Source organism: Arachis hypogaea, chromosome 9 (genome assembly GCF_003086295.3).
Source record: "Arachis hypogaea cultivar Tifrunner chromosome 9, arahy.Tifrunner.gnm2.J5K5, whole genome shotgun sequence".
Lineage (NCBI taxonomy): Eukaryota > Viridiplantae > Streptophyta > Magnoliopsida > Fabales > Fabaceae > Arachis > Arachis hypogaea.
In genome coordinates this window covers 4009109-4032217 of record NC_092044.1, presented here as the reverse complement: position 1 = coordinate 4032217, position 23109 = coordinate 4009109, and the positions used below count along the sequence as shown (strand labels likewise).

At 36.4% G+C, this 23109-nt stretch overlaps 3 protein-coding genes, 1 long non-coding RNA gene and 1 pseudogene across 12 annotated transcripts; 1 reads left to right on the top strand and 4 right to left on the bottom strand.

Moving 5' to 3' along the window:
* Positions 1-275: 275 nt before the first annotated feature.
* On the bottom strand, positions 276-1805 carry LOC140173019 (isocitrate dehydrogenase [NAD] catalytic subunit 5, mitochondrial-like; annotated as a pseudogene).
* Positions 1806-2048: 243 nt separating this feature from the next.
* LOC140173010 (putative disease resistance RPP13-like protein 1) lies at positions 2049-4736 on the bottom strand. Its single transcript, XM_072201908.1, has one exon. It carries the CDS (start codon positions 4734-4736, stop codon positions 2049-2051), a length of 2688 nt encoding a protein of 895 aa, XP_072058009.1.
* A 798-nt stretch (positions 4737-5534) lies between these two features.
* On the top strand, positions 5535-7853 carry LOC112710013 (uncharacterized). Its single transcript, XR_003156613.2, has 3 exons — positions 5535-5702; positions 5798-5852; positions 7515-7853. It is a non-coding gene; the product is annotated as an uncharacterized lncRNA (long non-coding RNA).
* Positions 7854-10357: 2504 nt separating this feature from the next.
* Positions 10358-15695, bottom strand: LOC112710003 (putative disease resistance protein At3g14460). 9 transcript variants are annotated; one of them, XM_025762051.3, is made up of 5 exons: positions 12229-14509; positions 11712-11912; positions 11358-11451; positions 11161-11201; positions 10358-10830 (listed from the first exon to the last, which is right to left on the bottom strand). In XM_025762051.3, the coding sequence occupies exons 1-2, from the start codon at positions 14507-14509 to the stop codon at positions 11851-11853; spliced, it is 2343 nt and encodes a 780-aa protein (XP_025617836.1). In that variant the 3' UTR covers positions 10358-10830; positions 11161-11201; positions 11358-11451; positions 11712-11850. The 9 variants fall into 9 exon arrangements, with proteins under 9 accessions (XP_025617836.1, XP_025617835.1, XP_025617833.1 ...); XM_025762050.3 differs by having other exon boundaries at positions 11333-11435; XM_025762048.3 differs by having other exon boundaries at positions 11358-11435.
* LOC140175017 (disease resistance protein RGA2-like) lies at positions 14808-15829 on the bottom strand. The gene is made up of 2 exons (XM_072201907.1): positions 15415-15829; positions 14808-15328 (listed from the first exon to the last, which is right to left on the bottom strand). The coding sequence occupies exons 1-2, from the start codon at positions 15827-15829 to the stop codon at positions 14808-14810; spliced, it is 936 nt and encodes a 311-aa protein (XP_072058008.1).
* Positions 15830-23109: the final 7280 nt, after the last annotated feature.

The window sequence follows — 23109 nt, the reverse complement described above, 5'->3', positions numbered from 1 at the left end:
GGAAAAATATCATAAGAAATATTTCAAAAAACTAAAAGATATTGACATATACACTTAGGCTTTGTTTGATTGAAGAGAAATAGAGAGGAGGAAGATAAATTGGAAAATTTTCTTTACAAAATTAGGCATCAAAATTTGCAACTTCTTTCCCCTCCTCTGTTTCCCTTCTACTTCACTCCAAATAAACAAAGTCTTAGTCACCAATATATTGGTGGTTGTGCAAATACAGATTAAAATAAAGGGAGCAATTAGAGGGAGAAAAAGACAAAACAAAATAAAAACAAACTAATGGTACTTCATTTATTTAACTATATTATTGACAAGGAATACCAAAATGGACTAAGGAGGGTTATCAGACAAAGTGCATTTTAGAAGTGTAACTGTGTAAGAGACTCCAACCCTCTCAACTCTCAAGGCCATAACACTGCATGCGCAGTGAATATTTTAAGGCTTGCCCATGCCTGGTGGTTATAAGGTCACAGCCTTAGATGAGTTTTTCCATTATGCTGAGGTATTCCTACTCTGAGCAGCAATTCCTTGCCTACTCTGAGCAGAATTTAGAGATGGTCAATGATTGCATTGGTGAACTCGATTGTCTTTGCTTTGCCTCCAAGATCAGCAGTTTGGTACTTCCCTTCTGCAATTGTGTTGAGGATGGCATTTTGAATTAGGTCAGCTTTGTCATGGAGATTCAAATGGCGCAACATTGAACACCACTCAGCAGTAAAGCAGTTGGATTTGCCAAATTCTACACCAGCACAAAGTTTCCAAGGTTAGAACATGTTTGTGACCACTACCGGATAAGTACATTGCAACAATTATTCACAATTTGTTCTTTTAAAAAAGAGAAGACCAAATTAGTTTTATGAAATCACAGAGGGCAAACTGATATTGAGCACTTTCATGAAACAAGCATTCAAATCCCATATTCTGTAATGAGTTCATAATAAGGTGAAAAGATCCATAACGGATATTATAAGGTTGAGAAAGAACTTTGCAGCTTACCTTTCCAGCAATATCAGGTGCTGAACCATATACAGCCTCAGCTAGTGCAATACCTCTCACCAATGTTGCAGCTGAAACATGTATGAATCAGAATGACGGAATGGTGTGAGATGATAAGACTGTAACTTCTAGCTTTTGTTGATCGACCTGCAAAAATTACCTTGGTGTCAAGCCCGAACCCCCAACCAAGCCAGCACAAAGGTCACTAATATTGTCACCATAAAGGTTTGGCATCACTAGTACATCAAAAAGAGCCGGATTCTTCACAAACTGTAAATTATAAAAATGAATGAGTAATTCCATTTTCAAACTCAATGAATTTCCAAATACAGTTGCACCCTAAATCCAAGTTCACAAATATACCATCATGCAGCAATTGTCAATGACAACCTCCTCATACTTTATCATGCCGTTGACTGCTCTAATTGCACATTAAATGATGTATAAATGATTAGAATTCTAATTCACTTTCTTAATTATCTTTCTAACTTTAAATATCAGAAAAATAATTAGAAAGATAAATTAAGATTTGTAATCATTAATCAATCAGAATCATTCGAAGCCTACCCATTGCTTGAGTCTGCAATAAACCAAACAAATATTGTAATTGGAGAGCACTGAGTTTAGGAAAGATGAAAGCAAAAAGCACTTACCTAATTCGTAACAACCCAATTGAATCCGTGGGTCTTCCATCTCTTCCAGCTTGCTCTTCAAAGGACATTCTTCCCCTATGTAGATTTCTTTTATGGAGACAAGCAAATGTTCTTCTGTGATATTCTGAAGCTTTTCAGAGTATGTAATTGCTAAATATTTGAGGGAGGAAAGATAGTGAAGCCCCTTGCAGTCAAGCGTCTCCAGATTTGGAAAGTCCCACAATCTTAAAGACTCAAGAGAAGCAGGGAGGCAACCCCCTCTTGGGAACGACTTTACATCAAACTCACAAAGATAAAGACGGGTAAGGCGGCCTTTTTGAAGTTGAATCTACCAAAGCAGGTGGGGGACCCACTCCAACACGGGTTGCGCCAGCTGGGTGTCTGAAATGTCTAACGTGTGTGGTGCCATATAAGCTTGGGAGCCCTCGGCAGCGAACATACAAGCTTTGAACATTCAACAATGGCAAGTTCCTCCAGAGCCAGAAGCTGAGCTGGCAGACTTCCTCTTAACTTGAGACAGTATCTCATTGAAAGGCTTCTAAGTTTAGGAAAACCATCATACCCATCAGGAAAATGCCACTCCTCCCAACTAAACATTTTGTGAAATTTCAGAGTTTCAAGAGATTTGAAGGGTGTTTCCTGCCGAAATGATCCATCGTTTTTGTTGTAAAACTCTAAACCAATTTCCACCAACGAATAAAAATTAGATAACTTTAGATGCTGTAAAGAGGGTAACTGTCCCAGCCAAGGAAGCTCACAACAATTCTCACAATCATTCAGACTCAATTTGGTCATATTGGAGTAGCGAGAAAGGCTTAACCAACCTGGGAATGTTTCTCCGTGATAACCCTCAATTGATAACTCTTTCAAGTTTTCATGAGGTTGTAACTCCTCAAGTATTTTGACATGATCGGTGTAAATGTAACCTAATGGAAACCATTGCAATTTCAAAGTGTTGAGGTGCTTCTTGTTACCCATCTTTGCCTCCAAAGCTTCATCACTATTCTTGACGTTCTCCAAGTTGAGAATGTGAAATGAACCATGAAGATTGTCCAGTGTTCCCAATTCTCTTATTCCGTTCTCTTCATGCTTGCCGATGATATAATAACTTAAGAAGTTTAGATGCTTTAGCTTGCTCATTTTCTTCGGCATCTCTTTCAGACGAGAAACACCTCGAATATCAAGGTGTTGTAGGTTCACAAGATCTTGCATGCGGCTGGGAAGCATCTCTAACTCATAACAAGTCCCCAATATCAAAGTTTGGAGATTGTATAATTTACATATTGACTCTGGCAATGTCACAATACATGCTCCAGACAGATTTAAATAACGCAAATAAATCAATTCACCTATTGATTCAGGCAATGACTTGATAGGAAATGACAAAACTCTCAATTGCTGTTGTAAGAGCCAGGGTTTGCTTTCAACATCAATTGATTGACGATACCAAGAAAAATCTAAAGCTGTTCTCAAGTGTACTGCTCTCTTACAGGCCTCTCCAAATGACGTGATAATACCCCAAGATATTGAAGAAAAGGACAAATGACGAATTTTGCTATCTACCCCGTGTAGATTCTCAGATCCCTCGAGTTTGAAATAGAATTTTCCAGCAAAGAACGTTGCTAGATCATGCATGAGATCATGCATTACAAATAACCCTCTCTCAGTACTAGAAGGTTGAAAAAATGACCTTGCAACTAATTCATCAAAATATGCACAACCAATATTTTTTAATGTGTTGTTTTTCTTTGGTTGTAAGAGATCTTCTGCCATCCATAACAAAATTAAATTGTCTTTGTCAAATTCATAATCTTGAGGATATAATGAGCAATAAACAAAACACCGCTTCAAATATGAAGGGAGATAATGATAACTAACTCTTAATGCAGGAACAATTTTACTGTTGGAGAGTTCCCAGATTTCACTTTTAAGTACATTCTCCCAATCCCCTTCATTATGCTTGTTGCGCAATAAACCTCCAAGTGTCTTCACTGCCAAAGGTAATCCTTTACACTTTTCAACAATTTTTTTACCAATTTTTTCTAGAGTTGTATATTGTTTAGAATTAGTAGAAACAGATGAATGCTTCAAAAACAACAACCAACAATCTTCTTTCGACAATAAATTTAGTCGATAATGTAGATTGTTTGGTGTGAACACAGAAGCAACATTTTCGTTACGGGTTGTTAGGAGAATCTTACTCCCATTATTCCCATGACGAAAAGGTTTTAGGAAATCCTCCCACATGTCTCGTTGATCATGCCAGACATCATCTAAAACAACCAAGAAGGTCTTTCCTGTCAATTTTGCCTTCAGATTAGTCTGAAGTAAATCAAAATTGTCCAAGATACAGGGAGAAGAATCTATTGCCCCTATTATTGTCCTTGTAACATGAACAGGGTCAGGATTTTCAGCAACACACACCCATGCTCTAGTTTCAAATTTTCCCATGACTTTGGCATCATTGTAAACCAATTGAGCCAAAGTAGTTTTTCCTATCCCGCCCATACCCACAATGGGAATCACAGTCACAAGTGATTCAACATCGCAGGTATCATCTAACAGCAATTTGATTATGTTCTCCTTGTCTTCGTCCCGACCAATTACATCAGAACTAACGAGAGATGTGGATGGAAGTCTCCATGATGTGTCTAACTTGGCACTCTTTTCCAGACCAAGTTTATCTTTTCGTTTAACAAGAGACTCTAGTGTGCTAACTATTTTTTCAATGACATTGACACCACTATCTTCAATGATTGAATCAACGGCGCGAGACCAGTCATTAGAGTTACCTGGATCCCTCGGAGTAGCAGTGGCAGCTTTAGTGGAGAGTTCCTCGAGAAAGTCATCAGCCATATAGAGAGCATCTTGGAGATCAACAAGCCACTTCTTCACTCTCTTGTCACTCAACTGCTTCAGCTCAGCATCATCAAGCACAGGTTCAACATCACACAGAATTTCATCCAACCTTTCAAGCAACTCCAGGGCAGAGTCATCTTCAAGTATTGAAGACAGCTTGTTTGAAATAGCATCAACAAAAGAAGAGAGATAAGCTCCACCTTCAAGTTTTGAAGCCATGATGCAAAATCAGATGCAGCAGATGATGAGAAAAGAAGAATGAAAGGGGTTGAGGGAAGTTGTTGTAGCTAGATCGATATAATGTATTCAGATCTCTGGGTCAAAGGATCTCAAGTATATGCGTTTTGCAGTGAACTATGAATGTTCTTTGCTTAGTATTATATATTTGAATAGTGCTGAAACATGTGCAATAATTAATTGAACCAGGAAATACAAGTTACTCTGGTTGAATATAAGGCTAGCTTGATGAGATCCAAGAGTACTGTAACATGAACAACTAACACCTCTTTTATCAACAAACTCGAGAGTGTCTGAATTAAACATCACAATTTAGTCACATGCTTAGACATTAAATTACAAATTACAGCTATGTTTTACAACTACTATCCGAATTTTAAAGTTGACCCGGAATAGGAGAAAAAAAAAACCTACGTCCGCTTCTAAACTATTCCTTCGTAGGATTTATTTATTTATTATGTATTTTGTGGTAATAGTGAAGGTTGTAGAAGGTTTAGAGAAGGGGATTGAATCTATGACCTTCTTTTATTTTAATGAAATATGTCTTTGCTTACTGTAAAACTCACAAAATTAGTAAATAATTAGTTAATAAATTAATTATTAATAAAAAAATTAAAAAATAAAATTTTATAGTTTAATGAGGTAGAGCTAATTAAAATAAGAATTTTGACACTAATTTTAAAGAATTTGGTCCAATATTAGACCGAACCGGATGAATCGGACCTATATTGGACTCAACCTAACTTAATGAACAAAAGAGCTTCAACTCTCTCTTTCTCCCCTCTCGTTATGAAACACGCTCGGGCAGCTAAGGAATGGGGGAGAAACACCAAACCCTCACTCATAAATTCAATCCTCCATAACTTTTGATCCAAAACTCTAATTGATGAGCCATTTGCGATCACGCGACCGCAACGTCGAGCTCTATAAAGTCCAGTCCTTTATTAGGTATGGAACCCACTTCTCAATTTCAGAACTCTCCTTCTCAAATTTTAAAATTCAATGAGAATCTATGTTAAATTTTGTTTAATTTCGGTATTTAGGTTCGAATTAACTTGCGGGTATTATTGAGTTTAGCTCATTAGAGCTATATGTCAGGTAAGCATCCACAAATCCTTTTGAAATGTTTAGTTAGTGAGCTTTACATTGATTGTGATGGTAAATGTGTTGTTAGATTAAAATTGGTTGTTGATTGGAGTCAATTTGAGAATTTGGGAAGCTTGTGATCAAGCCTTGGAGGCTGGGTTTTGCTTGGAAAGAAGCTAGAATTTCAAAGCTTGGGGTGTGGTATATAAGAGAGGTGTTTCGGGTTTATCGGGGAATCGGCCAAAGTATGATTTCAGTTTTTTGTAATTAAAATATAATGTGTCGTGAAAATGTAGGTTAATTGACCGTAAGATAAGAATTGAATTGTTGGTGTGGTTGGTGATTGAGATTTAGTTAAAATGTATATTGGTTAGAAATGATGATTTATTAAGAAAATAACGAATTATGTTTTGAGTTTTGATTTATTAAGAAAAGTTTTATGTTTTGAGTTTGTTTACAAAACTACATTTTAAGGAATTATGATTCAAGGAGTTTAATAATTTTAAAGAAAGAGATTGGTTGTTGTCCTCCCTAAAGTCTTGAGACTCTGCCATGCGATTTAGTTAATAAATGATTCGCTCAGTGCTTTGAAAGAGGTTTAAATATGAAATGGTTTTGAAGTTGTATTAGAGGAAAATCTTAGCTAAGTAAGAACTGGGTTTGTGTGAAAAGAGAACTTGTTTTAAGTAAAGTGGTTTTGGAGGTTTTGGAAAAGGTTATAAGGAGTGGTATTGGTTTTAAATAAAAATGAAATGAGTAGAATGTGATATATATATATATATATATATATATATATATATATATATATATATATATATATATATATATATATATATGATGAATCTAGCCTTAATGAAGGATTTTGAATGATTATGAATGGATATGAATGAATGATTTATAATGAATTTGAAAATGAAATTGTTTTGAGCTTGACCTGTCAAGATTCGTGGTGGTTTACCGCTTGCCCATTGTCAAGATGTATGCGGGGTTCGTGGTGGTGTACCGCTCACATGTTTTTAAAAGAAAGAGAATGTATGTGGAGTTCGTGGTGGTGTACCGCCCACATGTTTTTAAAAGAGAATGTTGTGTGAGGTTCGTGGTGGTTTACCGCCCACATGTGTGTGTTATTTTTCCAATTGAAGATCTTGCGAGGTTCGTGGTGGTGTACCGCTCGCAATGGTGGGGTTTGTGGTGGTGTACCACCCACTGATTTTCAAGAGAACGATATCCGAGTTAACTACTGGATGTGTCGGGCTCTGGCAAAGTAACTGACATGTGAGCTCACGGCTAGTACGAAATGAATGCATCATATGCATTTATGTAACTTGTTTGGTTTGTACTACTTGGGTTTGCTTACTTGAATATATATACTTATTTGCTATATTTGAATATCTACTTGTGCTTTCCTTATCTGCTTTGTCTGTCTATGCATCGGTGTTTCGGAGGATTGGAGAAATAGATGAAGAGCTTAGGGGTTAAGTTAGGAAGTTAGACAGAACCAGGAATCCTTAGATACATCACTCTGTTTATTGTTTAAAATGTTAGTTTTAAGTTTGAATCTATTGTCGGAAGTTCTAGATTGCCTTCGACTTTTCCGGGACCTTATATATTAGTTATGTGGGCACCGTTACCATGCTGAGAACCTCCAGTTCTTATTTCATAAATATTTTGTAGTTTTCAGATGTAGGACGTGAAGTACCTCGCTGAGGCATACTGAAATCTTCTGATAGCGGAGATCCTTGTCTTTGAGACTTTATTTTAAATATATGTATATATGTAGATACTTTTATCTCCACTACTTATGTACTGGTGTATTAACTTCCTCTTAGAGGTTATTTTGGAGAAATAGGTTCTGTAACTCTGTATCTTGGGCTTATTTTGGATTCTCTTATATATATGTTATATACTTATGTGCTCAAGCCGGTTTGTCTTCGCGAGCCGAGTCTTGAGTTTTGATATTTGTACCTTGGAGCTCTCTTTCGGTTATATCTATATTAGCTTCTCTTATCTTTCCGTTTTTCATTTACGTAGCGTAGGTTTTGCGCTTTTCATTTTACCATTTTCGATTTTAACCTTTCTTCAAAGGCTCCTAGTTATAAATCTTTTTCACTATATTATGTATATAAATTTTTACTTTTAGAAGTCGTAGCGCCTCGAAACCTCTGTTTTACATCCTAGGTGTACAGTTCTGTGTGGTAGGGTGTTACACTTACAAACTTTTACTTAGAATCTGTTTGAACTGTGCAACGAAAACTTTATGAGACAATTCCGTTTTGTTTCATAAATATCAGAAAATAGAATTCAGAGACAGAGAAGAGAAATAACGTAGGCATGTATCTTGGTTCAATTGTCTTGTGCAATGCAACCTACATTCAGTCTCCACCACAATTGTGGTAGAATTTCCACTATAATTAAAGTATTACATACACCAATTATATAGGATTCATACAATCCTTTTCTCTCAAGTTCTCAACTAACTTGACTTGGTTATGTTAATACCTAACTCTTCACCCTTAGTGCTAACCTAACTAAGAAATGGGCACCTCACAAGTACAAGACACAAGACATAGGAAACAACCTAAAGAAATCTAAAATTACTCTAGACTTTTTTCTCAAGTGTTTCACTCAATCTTTTTATCACTCATAGGCTTTTTCTTTATTCCTCTCTTTTTGACTTTTACCACTCAAGAAATTACAGAAAAATATACATTAAAAATGAAATACAAATTGTAGAACATGAAGGAGATTGATGCATTAATAGCCTCTGTTGCTATATGTTGAACCAGATTCAATTGACTCTGATTAAGTTCTTCATTTTGGCAAAATACTTCTTTTACTAGAAAACACTGTCCAAGGTTAATGAACTCTTCACAGAGAACCCTTCAGAACAATCTCAAAATTTGGTTCTCTCTCCTTGCCTAATAAAAATGAAATTTTTCTTATTTGTACCTCTTTCAAAATTGCTGTCTTGGTTGCTTCTGAGTCAACTCCTTGAGCTGTGTGCTTCCCAAACTTGTCATTTCACTTTCTTCCATTAACCCCCAAATTAGGAATTTTGGAATAGATCTTTTTTGCTTGACCGAATGTCTTAGATCAGCAAAGAAAAAGTTTCAAAGATAAACTTGAATCTGAACCCTTGAACAAGAGCTTTGTCCCCAAGAAACAGTTTTAGCCTTTGATTCACAGTAGTGATTATCAGAAAACACTTTTCCATTTATCCCAAATTAGATTAGCAGAAATTTGGAGAAGGAGTGAAGAAAGTAACTTGCATGCAAATGGAAATAAATCACCTTTAACTTCTGACTTAGCTTAAAATGGTTTGATTTAGGTGATTAGACCTTTGTCCTTTTTTATTTTGCTTTCTCTTTCTTTCTTTTCTGGTGAAATGAACAAGAAGAAGAACGAAGCTTTCTCTCTCTTTTTCTCTGAGTCTGACCGAAGTAACAAGTGAACGTTGGCTTTGAAGCGTATCAGCTTGGTGGGATCAACTTGGGCTTGGATTCGCTTTCCTTACCTCTCAGCCCGTTTGATTTCTTTGCTCAATTACTTTGGGCTTTGTTGGCTAGAGATTCACCAATAATCTCATTTTTGTTTTCTTCCAAATGGGCTGCTGCTTCTTTGATTTTTGGCCTGCATTACTTAACCAAACACAATTAAAACTAATTGGGTATTTAACTCAATAAAATAATGTTTGTCATCATCAAATTAAATTAGTTATATATAATTCAACAATCTCCTCCTTGACGACAAACATAATTACGACATTGATCATAGGAGTTGAATTTTAATAAAGTTAAGGTACTTCCCTTTTAGTGATGTTACTTGCTTTTGAATTTACTCCCCCCTTTCCTTTCCAAGAGTTGCTCCCCGTGAATTTGTTCTCTTTTCTTCTTTCCTGTTTACATATTCTCATAGAGAACACAATAATATACTACATACTATATGTTTTCCATGGATGAAGCAATCCTCAAGATTTTCAAACAATTTAACATATTAACTGAGGGATGGTACACAGACAGCAACTAAAATCCAGCTCAATACCAAACAAAACATGGCAGAAATTGAACAGAACAGAGCAGTAACATCAAAAAGATCAAAAGCATAGCAGAGCAAAACCTCGAAATTTACAGCAACACAAATCCATGATTTCTAGTCAAATTTCCTCCTCGTGAACTAGCTGACATTGTGAAACCAGAACTTACCTTGATCCAAGTGGAAGTTTTAGGGTATTTAGATCCTTTTTTTTTCACAAGGACAAATATAATAAGAAATATTTCAAAAAACTAAAAGATATTGACATATACACTTAGGTTTTGTTTGATTGAAGAGAAATAGAGAGTAGGAAGATAAATTGGAAAATTTTCTTTACAAAATTTGCAACTTCTTTCCCCTCTCCCCTATTTCCCTTCTACTTCACTCCAAATGAACAAAGTCTTAGTCACCAATATATTGGTGGTTGTGCAAATACAGATTAAAATAAAGGGAGCAATTAGAGGGAGAAAAAGACAAAACAAATATAAAAACAAACTAATGGTACTTCATTTATTTAACTATATTATTGACAAGGAATACCAAAATGGACTAAGGAGGGTTATCAGACAAAGTGCATTTTAGAAGTGTAACTGTGTAAGAGACTCCAACCCTCTCAACTCTCAAGGCCATAACACTGCATGGGCAGTGAATATTTTAAGGCTTGCCCATGCCTGGTGGTTATAAGGTCACAACCTTAGATGAGTTTTTCCATTATGCTGAGGTATTCCTACTCTGAGCAGCAATTCCTTGCCTACTCTGAGCAGAATTTAGAGATGGTCAATGATTGCATTGGTGAACTCGGTTGTCTTTGCTTTGCCTCCAAGATCAGCAGTTTGGTACTTCCCTTCCGCAATTGTGTTGAGGATGGCATTTTGAATTAGGTCAGCTTTGTCATGGAGATTCAAATGGCGCAACATTGAACACCACTCAGCAGTAAAGCAGTTGGATTTGCCAAATTCTACACAAGCACAAAGTTTCCGAGGTTAGAACATGTTTGTGACCACTACCGGATAAGTAAATTGACAACAATTACTACTCACAATTTGTTCTTTTAAGAAAGAGAAGACCAAATTAGTTTTATGAAATCACAGAGGGCAAACTGATATTGAGCACTTTCATGAAACAACCATTCAAATCCCATATTCTGTAATGAGTTCATAATAAGGTGAAAAGATCCATAACGGATATTATAAATCGTTAAGTTTAGACAAAATAACAAGTGCAAGAGGTAGTAGCAATTGCAAGACATGGACAATGCAAAGTTACTTCATTGCAACCCCATTCTCACCTTGCCTCAGCCTTGTATTAATGTTGACTCTTCAATCCTCCCTATTATTAATAAAAGCCAACATTTCATTTCATTTGTCACTCACAAACTCTATAACACCCTATGACTATGAGTATATTAGAGATTGTAAATAACTAACTATTAATATAGATAAGTATATTGGGACACTAACATTCAGTTTTTGCATAACCACACACCTCACCCAATGATAAAAGTCAGATGAGTAACACAGAATTCCATGAGTGCAAATCCGGAAGACCTGATCCAACAGTGTGCTGAAAAACATAGAACCTTAATAAATAAAATCTAGGTTTAGACCAATGCTTTAGGCGGGATTAAGATAAATAAAAAAATACTTTTATAAATATTACAAATCGATAAATAGATTGGAGCACTTTCAAAATTAGTTACTCGTCTAAGTGTTCAAGATAACAGAAATAAAGAAAAACGGGTTTAAAAATTAAAATTCATGGCATAAGAAAAGTAAGCCTAATTGAAATGGCTTTTCACAAATAAAGAAAAATAATCTACTTCATGAAGTATGTGCTTACCTGTATGCCGTGACTGCTCCCATTGCACATTAAATGATGTATAAATGATTAGAATTCTAATTCACTTTCGTAATTATCTTTTTAACTTTAAATATCAGAAAAATAATTAGAAAGATAAATTAAGATTTGTAATCATTAATCAATCAGAATTAGAATCAGAAGCAGCATCCTCATCATTCCAAGCATACTCATCACATGATTCTGCAATAAACCATACAAATATTGTAAGCAACAAAGAAGCGATCATGAAAAAGTTTACTTTTTTTGTTTTTTCTAAGCATGTAATTTGTTATCCTTTAAAAAATTGCAAAAATTGGCACCCATAACAAGTTTTTATTTAAAAAGTAAAACTTGTGAGTGAAACGGGTAGCTAGAGTACAGAGAAATGGGTAAGAATGAAAAGATAATAAACATTGCGTTGGTGTATTAACAAGGGAACGAAAATGTTTGATGAAAAGAATTAGCATTGTAATTGGAGAGCACTGAGTTTAGGAAAGATCAAAGCAAAACCACATACCTGATTCGTCACAACCCAATTGAATCCGTAGGTCTTCCATCTCTTCCAGCTTGCTCCTCAAAGGACATTCTTCCCCTATGTAGATTTTTTTTATGGAGGCAAGCAAATGTTCTTCTGTGATATTCTCAAGTTTTTCAGAGTATCTAATTGCTATATATGTGAGGGAGGTAAGATGGTGAAGCCCCTTGCAGTCAAGCGTCTCCAGATCTGGAAAGTCCCAGAATTGTAGAGACTTGAGAGAAGCAGGAAGACAACCCTCTCTCGGGAACGACTTTACATCAAAGTATGAACCAAGCCAAAGATGGGTAAGGCCTTCACTATGCAAAACATTTGATGATATCCAACTCGCCAGTTTCTGGCACTCAACGATTACAAGTTTTTCCAAACTCGGCGGGAGGCACTCCCCAGCAAAACAATCGATTTCCGGGCAATTGCGTATATCCAGCTCCTGTAGGCGGGGCGCAGCCGACCCTAGCGGCGGCAAGGATACTAAACTGGGGCAGTCTGAGATGTTTAAACGACGGAGGCTTGGAAGAGCATGTGCCACCTCAACATTTTCCATGTTTTTGCATTCACTGATTGTGAGTTTCTTGAGATTTGGAAGGTCCCCCAATGGAAACAACGTCAGTGAATCACAGTCCTCTACAAGTATCTTCGTCAAAGAATTGTGTTGCAGTTGCTCAGAGAATGTTAATTTTGAACAATCAATGATTTCCAGACGTTGTAATGAAGCTGGCAAATGATTTGCTGAAATTGATATCGCTGACTGACAATCATCGATGTACAGATATTGGACATATGGTGGTTGGATGTGCAGCAGCCATTCCCATACAAATTTCGCCAGCTGGCTTCCTGAAATTGTTACCTTGTGCAGTTCCAAATTCCCATAAAACATGTCGCACTTTACATGTAATTTGTGAAGCTTGGGAGCCCTAGGCAGCGAACATGCAAGCTCTTTACATCCATCAATGGTAAGTTCCTCCAGAGCCGGAAGGTGAGAAGGCAGATCTCCACTTAACACAGGACAGTTTCTTATTTCAAGGATTCTAAGCTGAGGAAAACCATCAAACTCATCAGGAAAATGCCACTCCCGCCAACTATACATATACTCAATTTCCAGAGTTTCGAGACATTTGAAGGGTGTCTCCTGCTGAAATGATGCATTGTTTTTGTTGTAAAACTCTAAATCAATTTTCTCCAACCCATCAAGTTTAGAAATCTCCAGATGCTGTAGAGAGGGTAACTGTCCCAGTGAAGGAAGCTCACAACAATTCATACAACTATCCAGACTCAATTTGGTCATATTGGAGTAGCAAGAAAGGCCTAACCAATCGGGGAATCTTTCACCTGGATAACCATTAATTGATAACTCTGTCAAGTTTTGATGAGGTTGTAACTTGTCAAGTATATCTCTTTCAGTTTGAACATCATCAATGTCACCATCTGGAAGCCAATTCAATTCTAGAGTGTTGATGTGCTTCTTGTTACCCATCTTTGCCTCCAAAGCTTCACCACTATTCTTGACGTTCTCCAATTTGGAAATGCAAAATGAGCCATGGAGATTGTCCAATGTTCCCAATTCTCGCATCCCATTCTCTTGCTTGCCGACGATATAATCACTTAAGAAGTGTAGATGCTTTAACTTGTTCATTCCCTTGGGTATCTCTTTCAGACGAGAAGCACCCCGAATATCAAGGTGGCAAAGGTTCACTAGATCTTGCATGCGGCTGGGAAGCATCTCTAACTCAACACAACCCCGCAACTTCAAAGTTTGGAGATTGTATAATTTACATATTGACTCTGGCAACGTAACAATACATGTGCCAGAGAGATTTAAATAACGTAAATGAATCAATTCGCCAATTGAATCAGGTACTGACTTTACACGAAATGAGAAAACCCTAAATTGTTGTAAGAGCAAAGGATTGCTTTCAACATCAATTGATGGACGATATGAAGAAAAATCTAAAGCTGTTCTCAAGTGTACTGCTCTCTCGCAGGCCTCTCCAAATAGTGTGATGGTATCCCGATAATTTGAAAAAAGGGACAAATGTCGAATTTTGCTATCTACCATGTGTAGATTCTCAGATACCTCGAGTTTGAAATAGAATTTTCTAGCAAAAAAAGTTGCTAGTTCATGCATGAGATCATGCATTACAAATAACCCTCTCTTAGTACTAGAAGGTTGAAAAAATGACCTTGCAACTAATTCATCAAAATATGCACAACCAATCTTTTTTGATGTGTTGTTTTCCTTTGGTTGTAAAAGATCTTCAGCCATCCACAATAAGACTAATTCGTCTTTGTCAAATTCATAATCCTCGGGATATAAAGAGCAATAAACAAAACATCGCTTTAAAGATGAAGGGAGGTAATGATAACTAACTCTTAACGCAGGAATAATCTTACAACCATCCTCAGAGAGTTCCCAGATTTTACATTCAAGTATATTCTCCCAATCCTCTTTATTATCCTTGTTGCGCAATAAGCCTCCAAGTGTCTTCACAGCCAAAGGTAACCCCTTGCACTTTTCAACAATTTTTCTACCAATGGGTTCAACAGTTGCATAGTGTTTAGAATTAGTAGAAATAGTTGAATGCTTCAAAAACACCGACCAACAATCTTTTTGACAGTAAACTTAGTCCATAATGTAGATTGATAGGTGCGAACACAGAAGCAACATTTTCGTTACGAGTTGTTAGGAGAATCTTACTCCCATTATTCGCATAGTGAAAAGGTTTTAGAAAATCCTCCCACATGTCTCGTCGATCGTCCCAAACATCATCTAAAACAAGTAAAAAAGTCTTTCCTGTTAACTTTTCCTTCAAATTAGTCTGAAGCAAATCAAAATTATCCATGTTACAAGGAGATGAATCTATTGCCCCTAATACTGTCCTTGTAACATTGACAGGGTCAGGATTTTCAGCAACACACACCCATGCTCTAGTGCCAAATTTTTCCACAACTTTGGGATCATTGTAAACCAATTGAGCCAAAGTAGTTTTTCCTATTCCGCCCATACCCACAATGGGGATCACAGTCACAAGTGATTCAGCATCACAGGTATCATCTAACAGCAATTTATTTATCTTCTCCTTGTCTTCATCCCGACCAAATACGTCAGTGATGTGGATGGAATTCTCCATGATGTGTCCAACTTGGCACCCCTTTCCAGTCCAAGTTTACCTTTTCGTCGTACAACAGACCCCAGTTTGGCAACTATTTTTTCAATGACATTGACACCACTATCTTCAATAATTGAATCAACAGGGCGAGACCAGTCATAAGAATTACCTGGCTCCCTTGGAGTAGCAGTGGCAGCTTTAGTGGAGAGTTCATCCAGAAAGTCATCAGCCACATAGAGAGCATCTTGGAGATCTACAAGCCACTTCTTCACTCTATCGTTACCGAACTGCTTCAGCTCAGCATCATCAAGCACAGGTTCAACATCACACAGAATTTCATCCAACCTTTCAAGCAACTCCAGGGCAGAGTCATTTCCTTCCAGGACAGAGTCATCTTCAAGTATTGAAGATAGCTTCTTTGAAATAGCATCAACAAAAGAAGACAGATAAGCTCCACCTTCAAGTTTTGAAGCCATGATTCAAAATCAAGCGCAGCAGATGCTGAGAAAAGAATGAAAGGGGTTGAGAGAAGTTGTTGTAGCTAGATCGATATAAAGTATTCAGTTCTCTGGGTTTTCTCAAGCAAAAGGAATCTCGTGTTTTCCGTTTGCAGAGCACAAATAATAAAGTAACAGTGTTCTTTGCTTTAGTTTAATATTTGTATAGTGCTGAAACATGGATAATAATTAATTAATAATATTCATAACAATTGTTATAAAATCGTTTATTTATTTCTTGCGCACATTTTATAAGATTTCATTACTAATCTTAATTCTCAACATAATAATAAGGAATTGTTCTTTCAAAGATTTATCATTTTATCGGTCTGAAAAGAATAATAATGATATATTAGAATAGTTAAGTGTAGATAAAATACTTATGGTAAATTTATAAACTAAATTAAAATACATTAATTAAGGTTAATTCACTTGATTAGAATAATTAACTTTCTTTTTTTTTTTAGATTTTCGACTCAAATTCTATTATGTATTAAAAGATAAACCAAAAATGCCTAAGAAAATTTTCATTGGCTGTAGAGCAACCATCTCAAAGAGATAGAATATTAATTAATGTACGAATATGAATTTACTTTTAATTTTGGATAATTTCGTTTGCACATTTGTAGTCTGTACTCTACCTTTTGATAATGATAATTAACATTGGGTAAAAATACTAAATTGATCTTTTATGTTTGGGTATAATTTTATTTTAGTTTTTAAAGTTTAAAATATTCTATTTAAATTTAAAAATTTTTTATTTAATTTTAATGTAATTCTACCATAAAGTCAAAGTTAAATAATTAACAGAATGTCCTACATAACAGTAGTACAAGAACAAGGTCGATAATATAAAGAACAAGTACAAACTTCAGAGGTACAAAATAATTAACAGAATGTCCTGCATAACAGTAGTATAAGTATAAAATCGATAATCTGTATTTTTTAATCAACAATTATCATAAATAAACTGAACTCATTATTTTTTGTTTAAAAAAAACTGTTGTTGTTATATGCATAGTATGCCACTCCGCCGTCGTACGACTCTAGTATGTTACTGACCTCCTCACGACCTCTAGTTACCCCTCCATCAAATCCACCGTCTCACCATCAATACACCACAGTTCCGTACTCAGTTGGATACTACGTCCCGCCTCTTCCACCTCCTCCACCACCCCCACAGGATCCTGCTATTCAGCACATGCCTACGGGAGATCCTCGACCTACCCAACCTCAGCACCAAACACAGCCTTCACTGTGTGGTACCGGACATAGGCACCACTATCAAAATCTATTAATGTTTTAATCTCATCTGTTAATTCTAATGTTTGATGGACGCATTAGATTTAAAGATAATAACACATTAAAAAGGTGGTCATCTCTCTGCTTCTATACACACGACGTCTTTACAGTTTTTACTCACTGAAAAATATTGAGAAACTATCATCCTAATGAACGTCTGGAAGAAAGGAAAGGGAGAGAAATCAGTCTTAAAGTTCAACTTTACTGTAACAAAAACTCTTTTAAATCAGTCTTAAAGTTCAAATCTACCGTAACCAAAACTTATTATGACAATCAATTCAGGTATAAAAATCACAACTTTTAAGATCTTAATTAATGCTTCCGCTAAAATAAGTTTACAAGATCCACACCACCAATGATGTGTTATTATATGTTGAGGGTTTAGGATCTGTTTTGTAGTCATGTTGCATGTTTATGTCGTGATTTTGTAATTTAAAGAAAAAGGCCCTCGGTGGTAGTTGTAATGTGAACCGCTCCTATTTGTTACTTTATTGTTGTTTTGTTACGTATATGTGCTTTGTTTATAGACTTAGCGCTGTTATATTCCTTTTGCATTATATCTCCTACGTTACGAATTATATTTACTTCTTGTTTATTTCATAAGAGTGCACAATTATAAGCGGGTACTTAAATAAACTAGATCGTACATTAACAACAACCTGACATAACATAACAGGTACTACAATGGAAATAAAAATATGACATACCATAACATAACAAGTACAACAAAAGAAAATAACAAGATGAACAAACTACTACAATGAGATGGATGGACAAATCCTAAAAGTACAATCTACACTAAGGATCCTCCATGGGTTGATTAGGACAACCCTGTCTGGTGTGACCGACTTGTCTGCAAAGGTCACATCGCTTCTCCTGTCGCTCCATCTCATCCATGTCACCTCAGAATCTAGTCGACACGAGTCTCCTAGTCGCCTTCCGCCGCATGAGTGGGTTAGGACGCAGCAACCTCTCATACCACTCCGGCCACAAGGACTCATCCGGTATCCGGAATTGGTGGGAACTTCATCTCGTACACCTTGAAAACTGTCTTCTGTCTGTAAACTGAATGAACATAATGAGCCCACTCAATGCTAGCAGTGGCACATCTGGCAAGGGCATGCCGGCACAGGTAGTGGAGAGACTGAAAGAGACCGCAGTCACACGTACCCGCTGAAAGACGGACACGGAATGAACCTTGCGACCAATCCTCGAACGGCTCCAACTCCTCTACGACAAAAACAGTAGTCCGCCTATCGCAATGAGTAACACGCATCTTCGGGATGCCTTCTCTATTCTTCTCAATGGCTGCCAGCAGCTTTTGGGAGAAGCAGTTTCCAGCAACCAGCTGTGACTGTGCCTCCCTGCCCTTCGTAACGAACAACTTCTGCATTCGTTCGTACGATATGCGCACGATGGCGAAAATTGGCAAGTATCGTGTACCCTTCAGGACGGCATTGATCTATTCAGACAGATTGATAGTCATGTGACCAAACCGCCTACCACTGTCGCAGTGTTGGAACCATATCTCTTTGTTGAAACGACCAGCCTAGTCCGTCATCGCTGGAGAAATTCCTCTCAAGGCATCAATATACCACTCATACCCAGCCTTGCTTGGACTGTAAGCGGCGTTTATAAGATATCTCTTGCCCTCAACCGACTTAAAACGAGTCATGAAGTTAGCGGTCATATGTCTGATACAATAAGCATGAAACGCCCTAGGAGGATGCCAACTACTATCATCGGCACTGAGTGCAACCTTAATAGCCTGCGATCTGTCAGAGATAACTAGCAAAACTTCCTGTGGGGTTACATGGCATCTCAGATTAGTTAGGAAGAAGGACCATGACTCGGTACTCTTAAACTCCACAATGACAAAAGCGATAGGTAGGATATTATTGTTGTCATCTTGTGCCACCGCTATAAGCAACACCCCACCGTATCTGCCATACAGATGCGTGCCATCAACGAAAACAAACGGCTTGCAATGCTTGAAAGTCTCGACACAGGATGAAAAAGCCCAAATACTTTATCGAACATGCTACAATCGCATAACAGTCGATGCATATCGTAGTACGATGCGACCCGTAGCTCACAAATAGTCCCAGGGAAGCTACTCTGCAACGCCTGAAGTAGTTTTGGCACTTTGTTGTATAACTCCTCCTAGTCCCCGTAGATCTGAGCAAATGCCTTCTGCTTCGCCATCCACACCTTTCTGTAGGAGGGTTTGAAGTGATAGATTTGTGGGCCGCACCTTGCAGGACAGGATGCTGACGGAGGGGTTCGATTGTATCAACGACAAGATGACCTTGCAGCTGAGACTGCTATCCAACTGTCGGTGGTCTTGGGACATGGTGGGTGCTAAACAACTGTGAACTCCTCCAACCCTCCGGACCTCCCTGACGAAATAAAATAGCGATGTTTAAGTGGCAGGCATAAAAAATATGTAATCTATGGAAACCATGAACTACTAAGTACGCCTCAATGAATCTTGAACTCACCAGTATCCGAGGTTCTGTCCAAGGGCAACACGGAGACTCCATGGACAGCCATTTACAGCTTGACGGCATTGCACATGGTACTTCAGTCTGTCGGATTCGATCACCCAGTACTCTGCACTCCGGCGAATACTGTAGTTCTTCACACCCTGCATCACTATATCTCGAAATCTGTAACCGATCCGAAACTCTATTCCACCGTCTAGGTTGTAATCCTCCTCCCCATGATGAAAAACAGAGTTCTCTCGTGCATGGCATCCAGATCCAACGTATGATAGTGACTTGGTACATCGGATAATGCCGGAATTGGGTGGGGGGAGGCAAAACATAGCGCATAGCTGCTTGAGCGGGCATCTCTGGTACAAACTCCTCGTCATCTCCCCCCCCCCCCGAAGAATCACTGTCACCACTATTGGCAACGTACTCCTCATCAGAGTCTTCCTCACCCACCTCCATGTCCTCCACTGGAATGAAGACATGAATGGGTGGTGATGCGAAAGGTCGGTCATCCTGTACGTAGGTCGAGTGCAGGGACGAACCTAGTTAGTGTATTAGGGGGGCATTTGCCCTCACTCTTTTTTTATTTAAATATATACATATATAATATATCTCATTTTAAATTTTAAATGACTTCATTATAAATAAATTTATCCCAATTATTTAAAGTCTTAAATCCACTTTATCTTTTTATCATTTTGATTATTAGTTAACCTAATCAAATTTAGTCTTCTCTTATTTTCAAATCCCAGCCCTCATCACTCTTTTATTCTCTTAAATTCTCTTCTTAGTTTCAATCTTCTTTTTCTATTCCTTTTCTAGTGGTAATTTTTTCTTCATCAAAAGGTAAAATTTAAATTTTCTATTTTTTTAATATAACTCTTTATGACTCTATATATCTTTCAATTTCATTGTTTTTTTTTTGATATTTTCAATTACAAATTATAATTCAAGCAATTATAATTTAGGTATTAATCTAATTTTTTATTCTCTTTATAAATTTATATATTTTATTTTATTCTCAATTTAGTGATTTTATTAGTTATTTATTTATCTTTCGTTCTATTTTATTATATGTAATTATGTTGTATATAAATTTCTAAAGTCAATGGATCAATTTACTAATTTAGAATATATATATATATATATTTTATAAAAATAATAATAAAAAATATTTAAAAAATATCTTTTGTTCTATTTTATTATATATAATTTTTGGTTTTTTTTATTTGAATAATTAATGTTCATTTTTATTTTTTTGAGTTTAGATTAATATATCTTTTGATAGTAATGTATATTATTTTTGCCCCCAACATAAATTTTTTGGGTCCGTCACTGGTTGAGTGTACAGAACTACCGCCACCAACATCTCCAACCTCGGCAGAATGCTTCATCACTTGCTCCGCCATGATTCTCCCATTGATATCGAACATCAGTCGCTCACGCTCGTCCCCTATAAACTGAAATAGTCGAAACCGAAACACTGCATTACCCGGCGGTGCCAACAATCCCACCCTTCCAACCTCCCTCGTTTCGGTGCCCCCAAAATTTTTCAATATCAAACTCTTTAACTCGGACAACGAACTCACATGCTGAGTCCGCAATAGAATCGAATTCTCACACTCAAATATCACCCAATTGTCACCATTTCTTATACGACAATTGGGGTAAACACACACAACTATGTATACGCTATTACTGGCCATTGTTGCCGTCTTTTTGTGAGAAAAACGGAACAGAAGAAGATATGAAATGAATGTGGAGAATCCCAAGGATTAGACATCCTTGTATAGTTGTTGCAAAATTGTTTACACGTATCTCGTTTACACTGTGAACGAGATGAGTTTACATATATTTCATTTACAGTGTAAACGAGATATACACGTCTGACGTTTTCGTATTTTATCTCGTTTATATTATATAATGAGATATATGTAAATTCATCTCGTTCACAATATAAACGAAATATGACAAGGTAACAAATTTTGATAATAACTTTTAAAATTATTTAATTCAATAATTAATACATTTATTTTATTTATTAAAATAAAAAATCCGTCGCTATAACGTCAAATCTGATATAGTGAGAGTGAGGCCAGAACTTACCTTGATCCTTCTGAGTGGAAGCCTTAGGGTATTCAATTTTCTTTTTGTAAGGATACAAGATAATAAGAAATGATAACAGACTCTCAATTATATTGGTGGTTGTGCAAATACAAAATTAAAAAATGGGAGCAATTATAGGGAAAAAAATAGACAAAAAAGTATAAAAACATAAATGGTTAACATCTCAACATAAGAAAAAAGGGTCTAAAAACAGTTAACATTCTAGTAAGAATAATATAATGTAAATTTTGGATTGAATTTCAATTAGATATCAAATTCAAGGTGGAAATTAAAAAAGATACCATAGAAAATAATTCTATTCACTGACCCTCTTCACCAAAGAGGCTACACAATGAGCATTTCAATGACTTATACATACTTGCATGAAGCAAAAGTGTGTCTCTCTTCGGCTTCAATTAAAACAGAAGAATGAGAAGGCAATCAATGCATAAATTCACTTTGATGTTCCATTTGTGAGTTCAGCCATAAATCAAGCCCATGGTTGAACTAGGAAATACAAGTTACTCTGGTTGAATATAAGCTTAGCTTGATGAGGTCCAAGAGTATTGTAACATCAACAAATAACACCTCATTCATCAACAAACTCGAGAAACATCACAATTTAGTCACATGCTCAGACATTAAATTACAAATTACAGCTATGTTTTACAACTACTATGCGATTTTTAAAGTTGACCCGGAATAGGAGAAAAAAAAAATCCTACGTCCGCTTCTATACTATTCATTCGTAGGATTATTTATTTATTATTTATTTGTGGTAATAATTTATTGCTTTGATATATATTGTAATCGATAATCCCATCATGCCATAAACCATTGAAGCACAAAAAAAAAAAAACAATAATCAATGACAATATATAACAATTTGGTCTTTTTGTTACAAAGTCTAGAGCAAAGTCTAGGTCTTCAGCTACAGTATAATACATACCTTTCAAACTATCTAAGTATCTAGCTCTAATATATATCCGATGTGCTTATTTTTACTTTATTATTAATTTATTATTATGTGATGAGACTGGAATAATACTTGATTTTTTTTTCTTTTTAATTTTGTGGTCAAGGTTTTGGGTTGGACCATCCAATCTGAGACATGCAATAACAACATGAAAGAGCCAGGCCACGAAGTTAATGTCCTCGATAACTATTATAGTTAAGTCTTCGTCTACCTTGGCACCTATCCTCCATGATCACTATCCAAGCTACGTCTTCGTCTACCTCATCAACCAATTGGTATCAATAACTACCAAAACAATTGAATTGGTAGCTGTGATTGTCATGAGGTGCAGGATTGATTCTCTAGATGCAATGAATTAGACTACATAGGACCATGGGCGG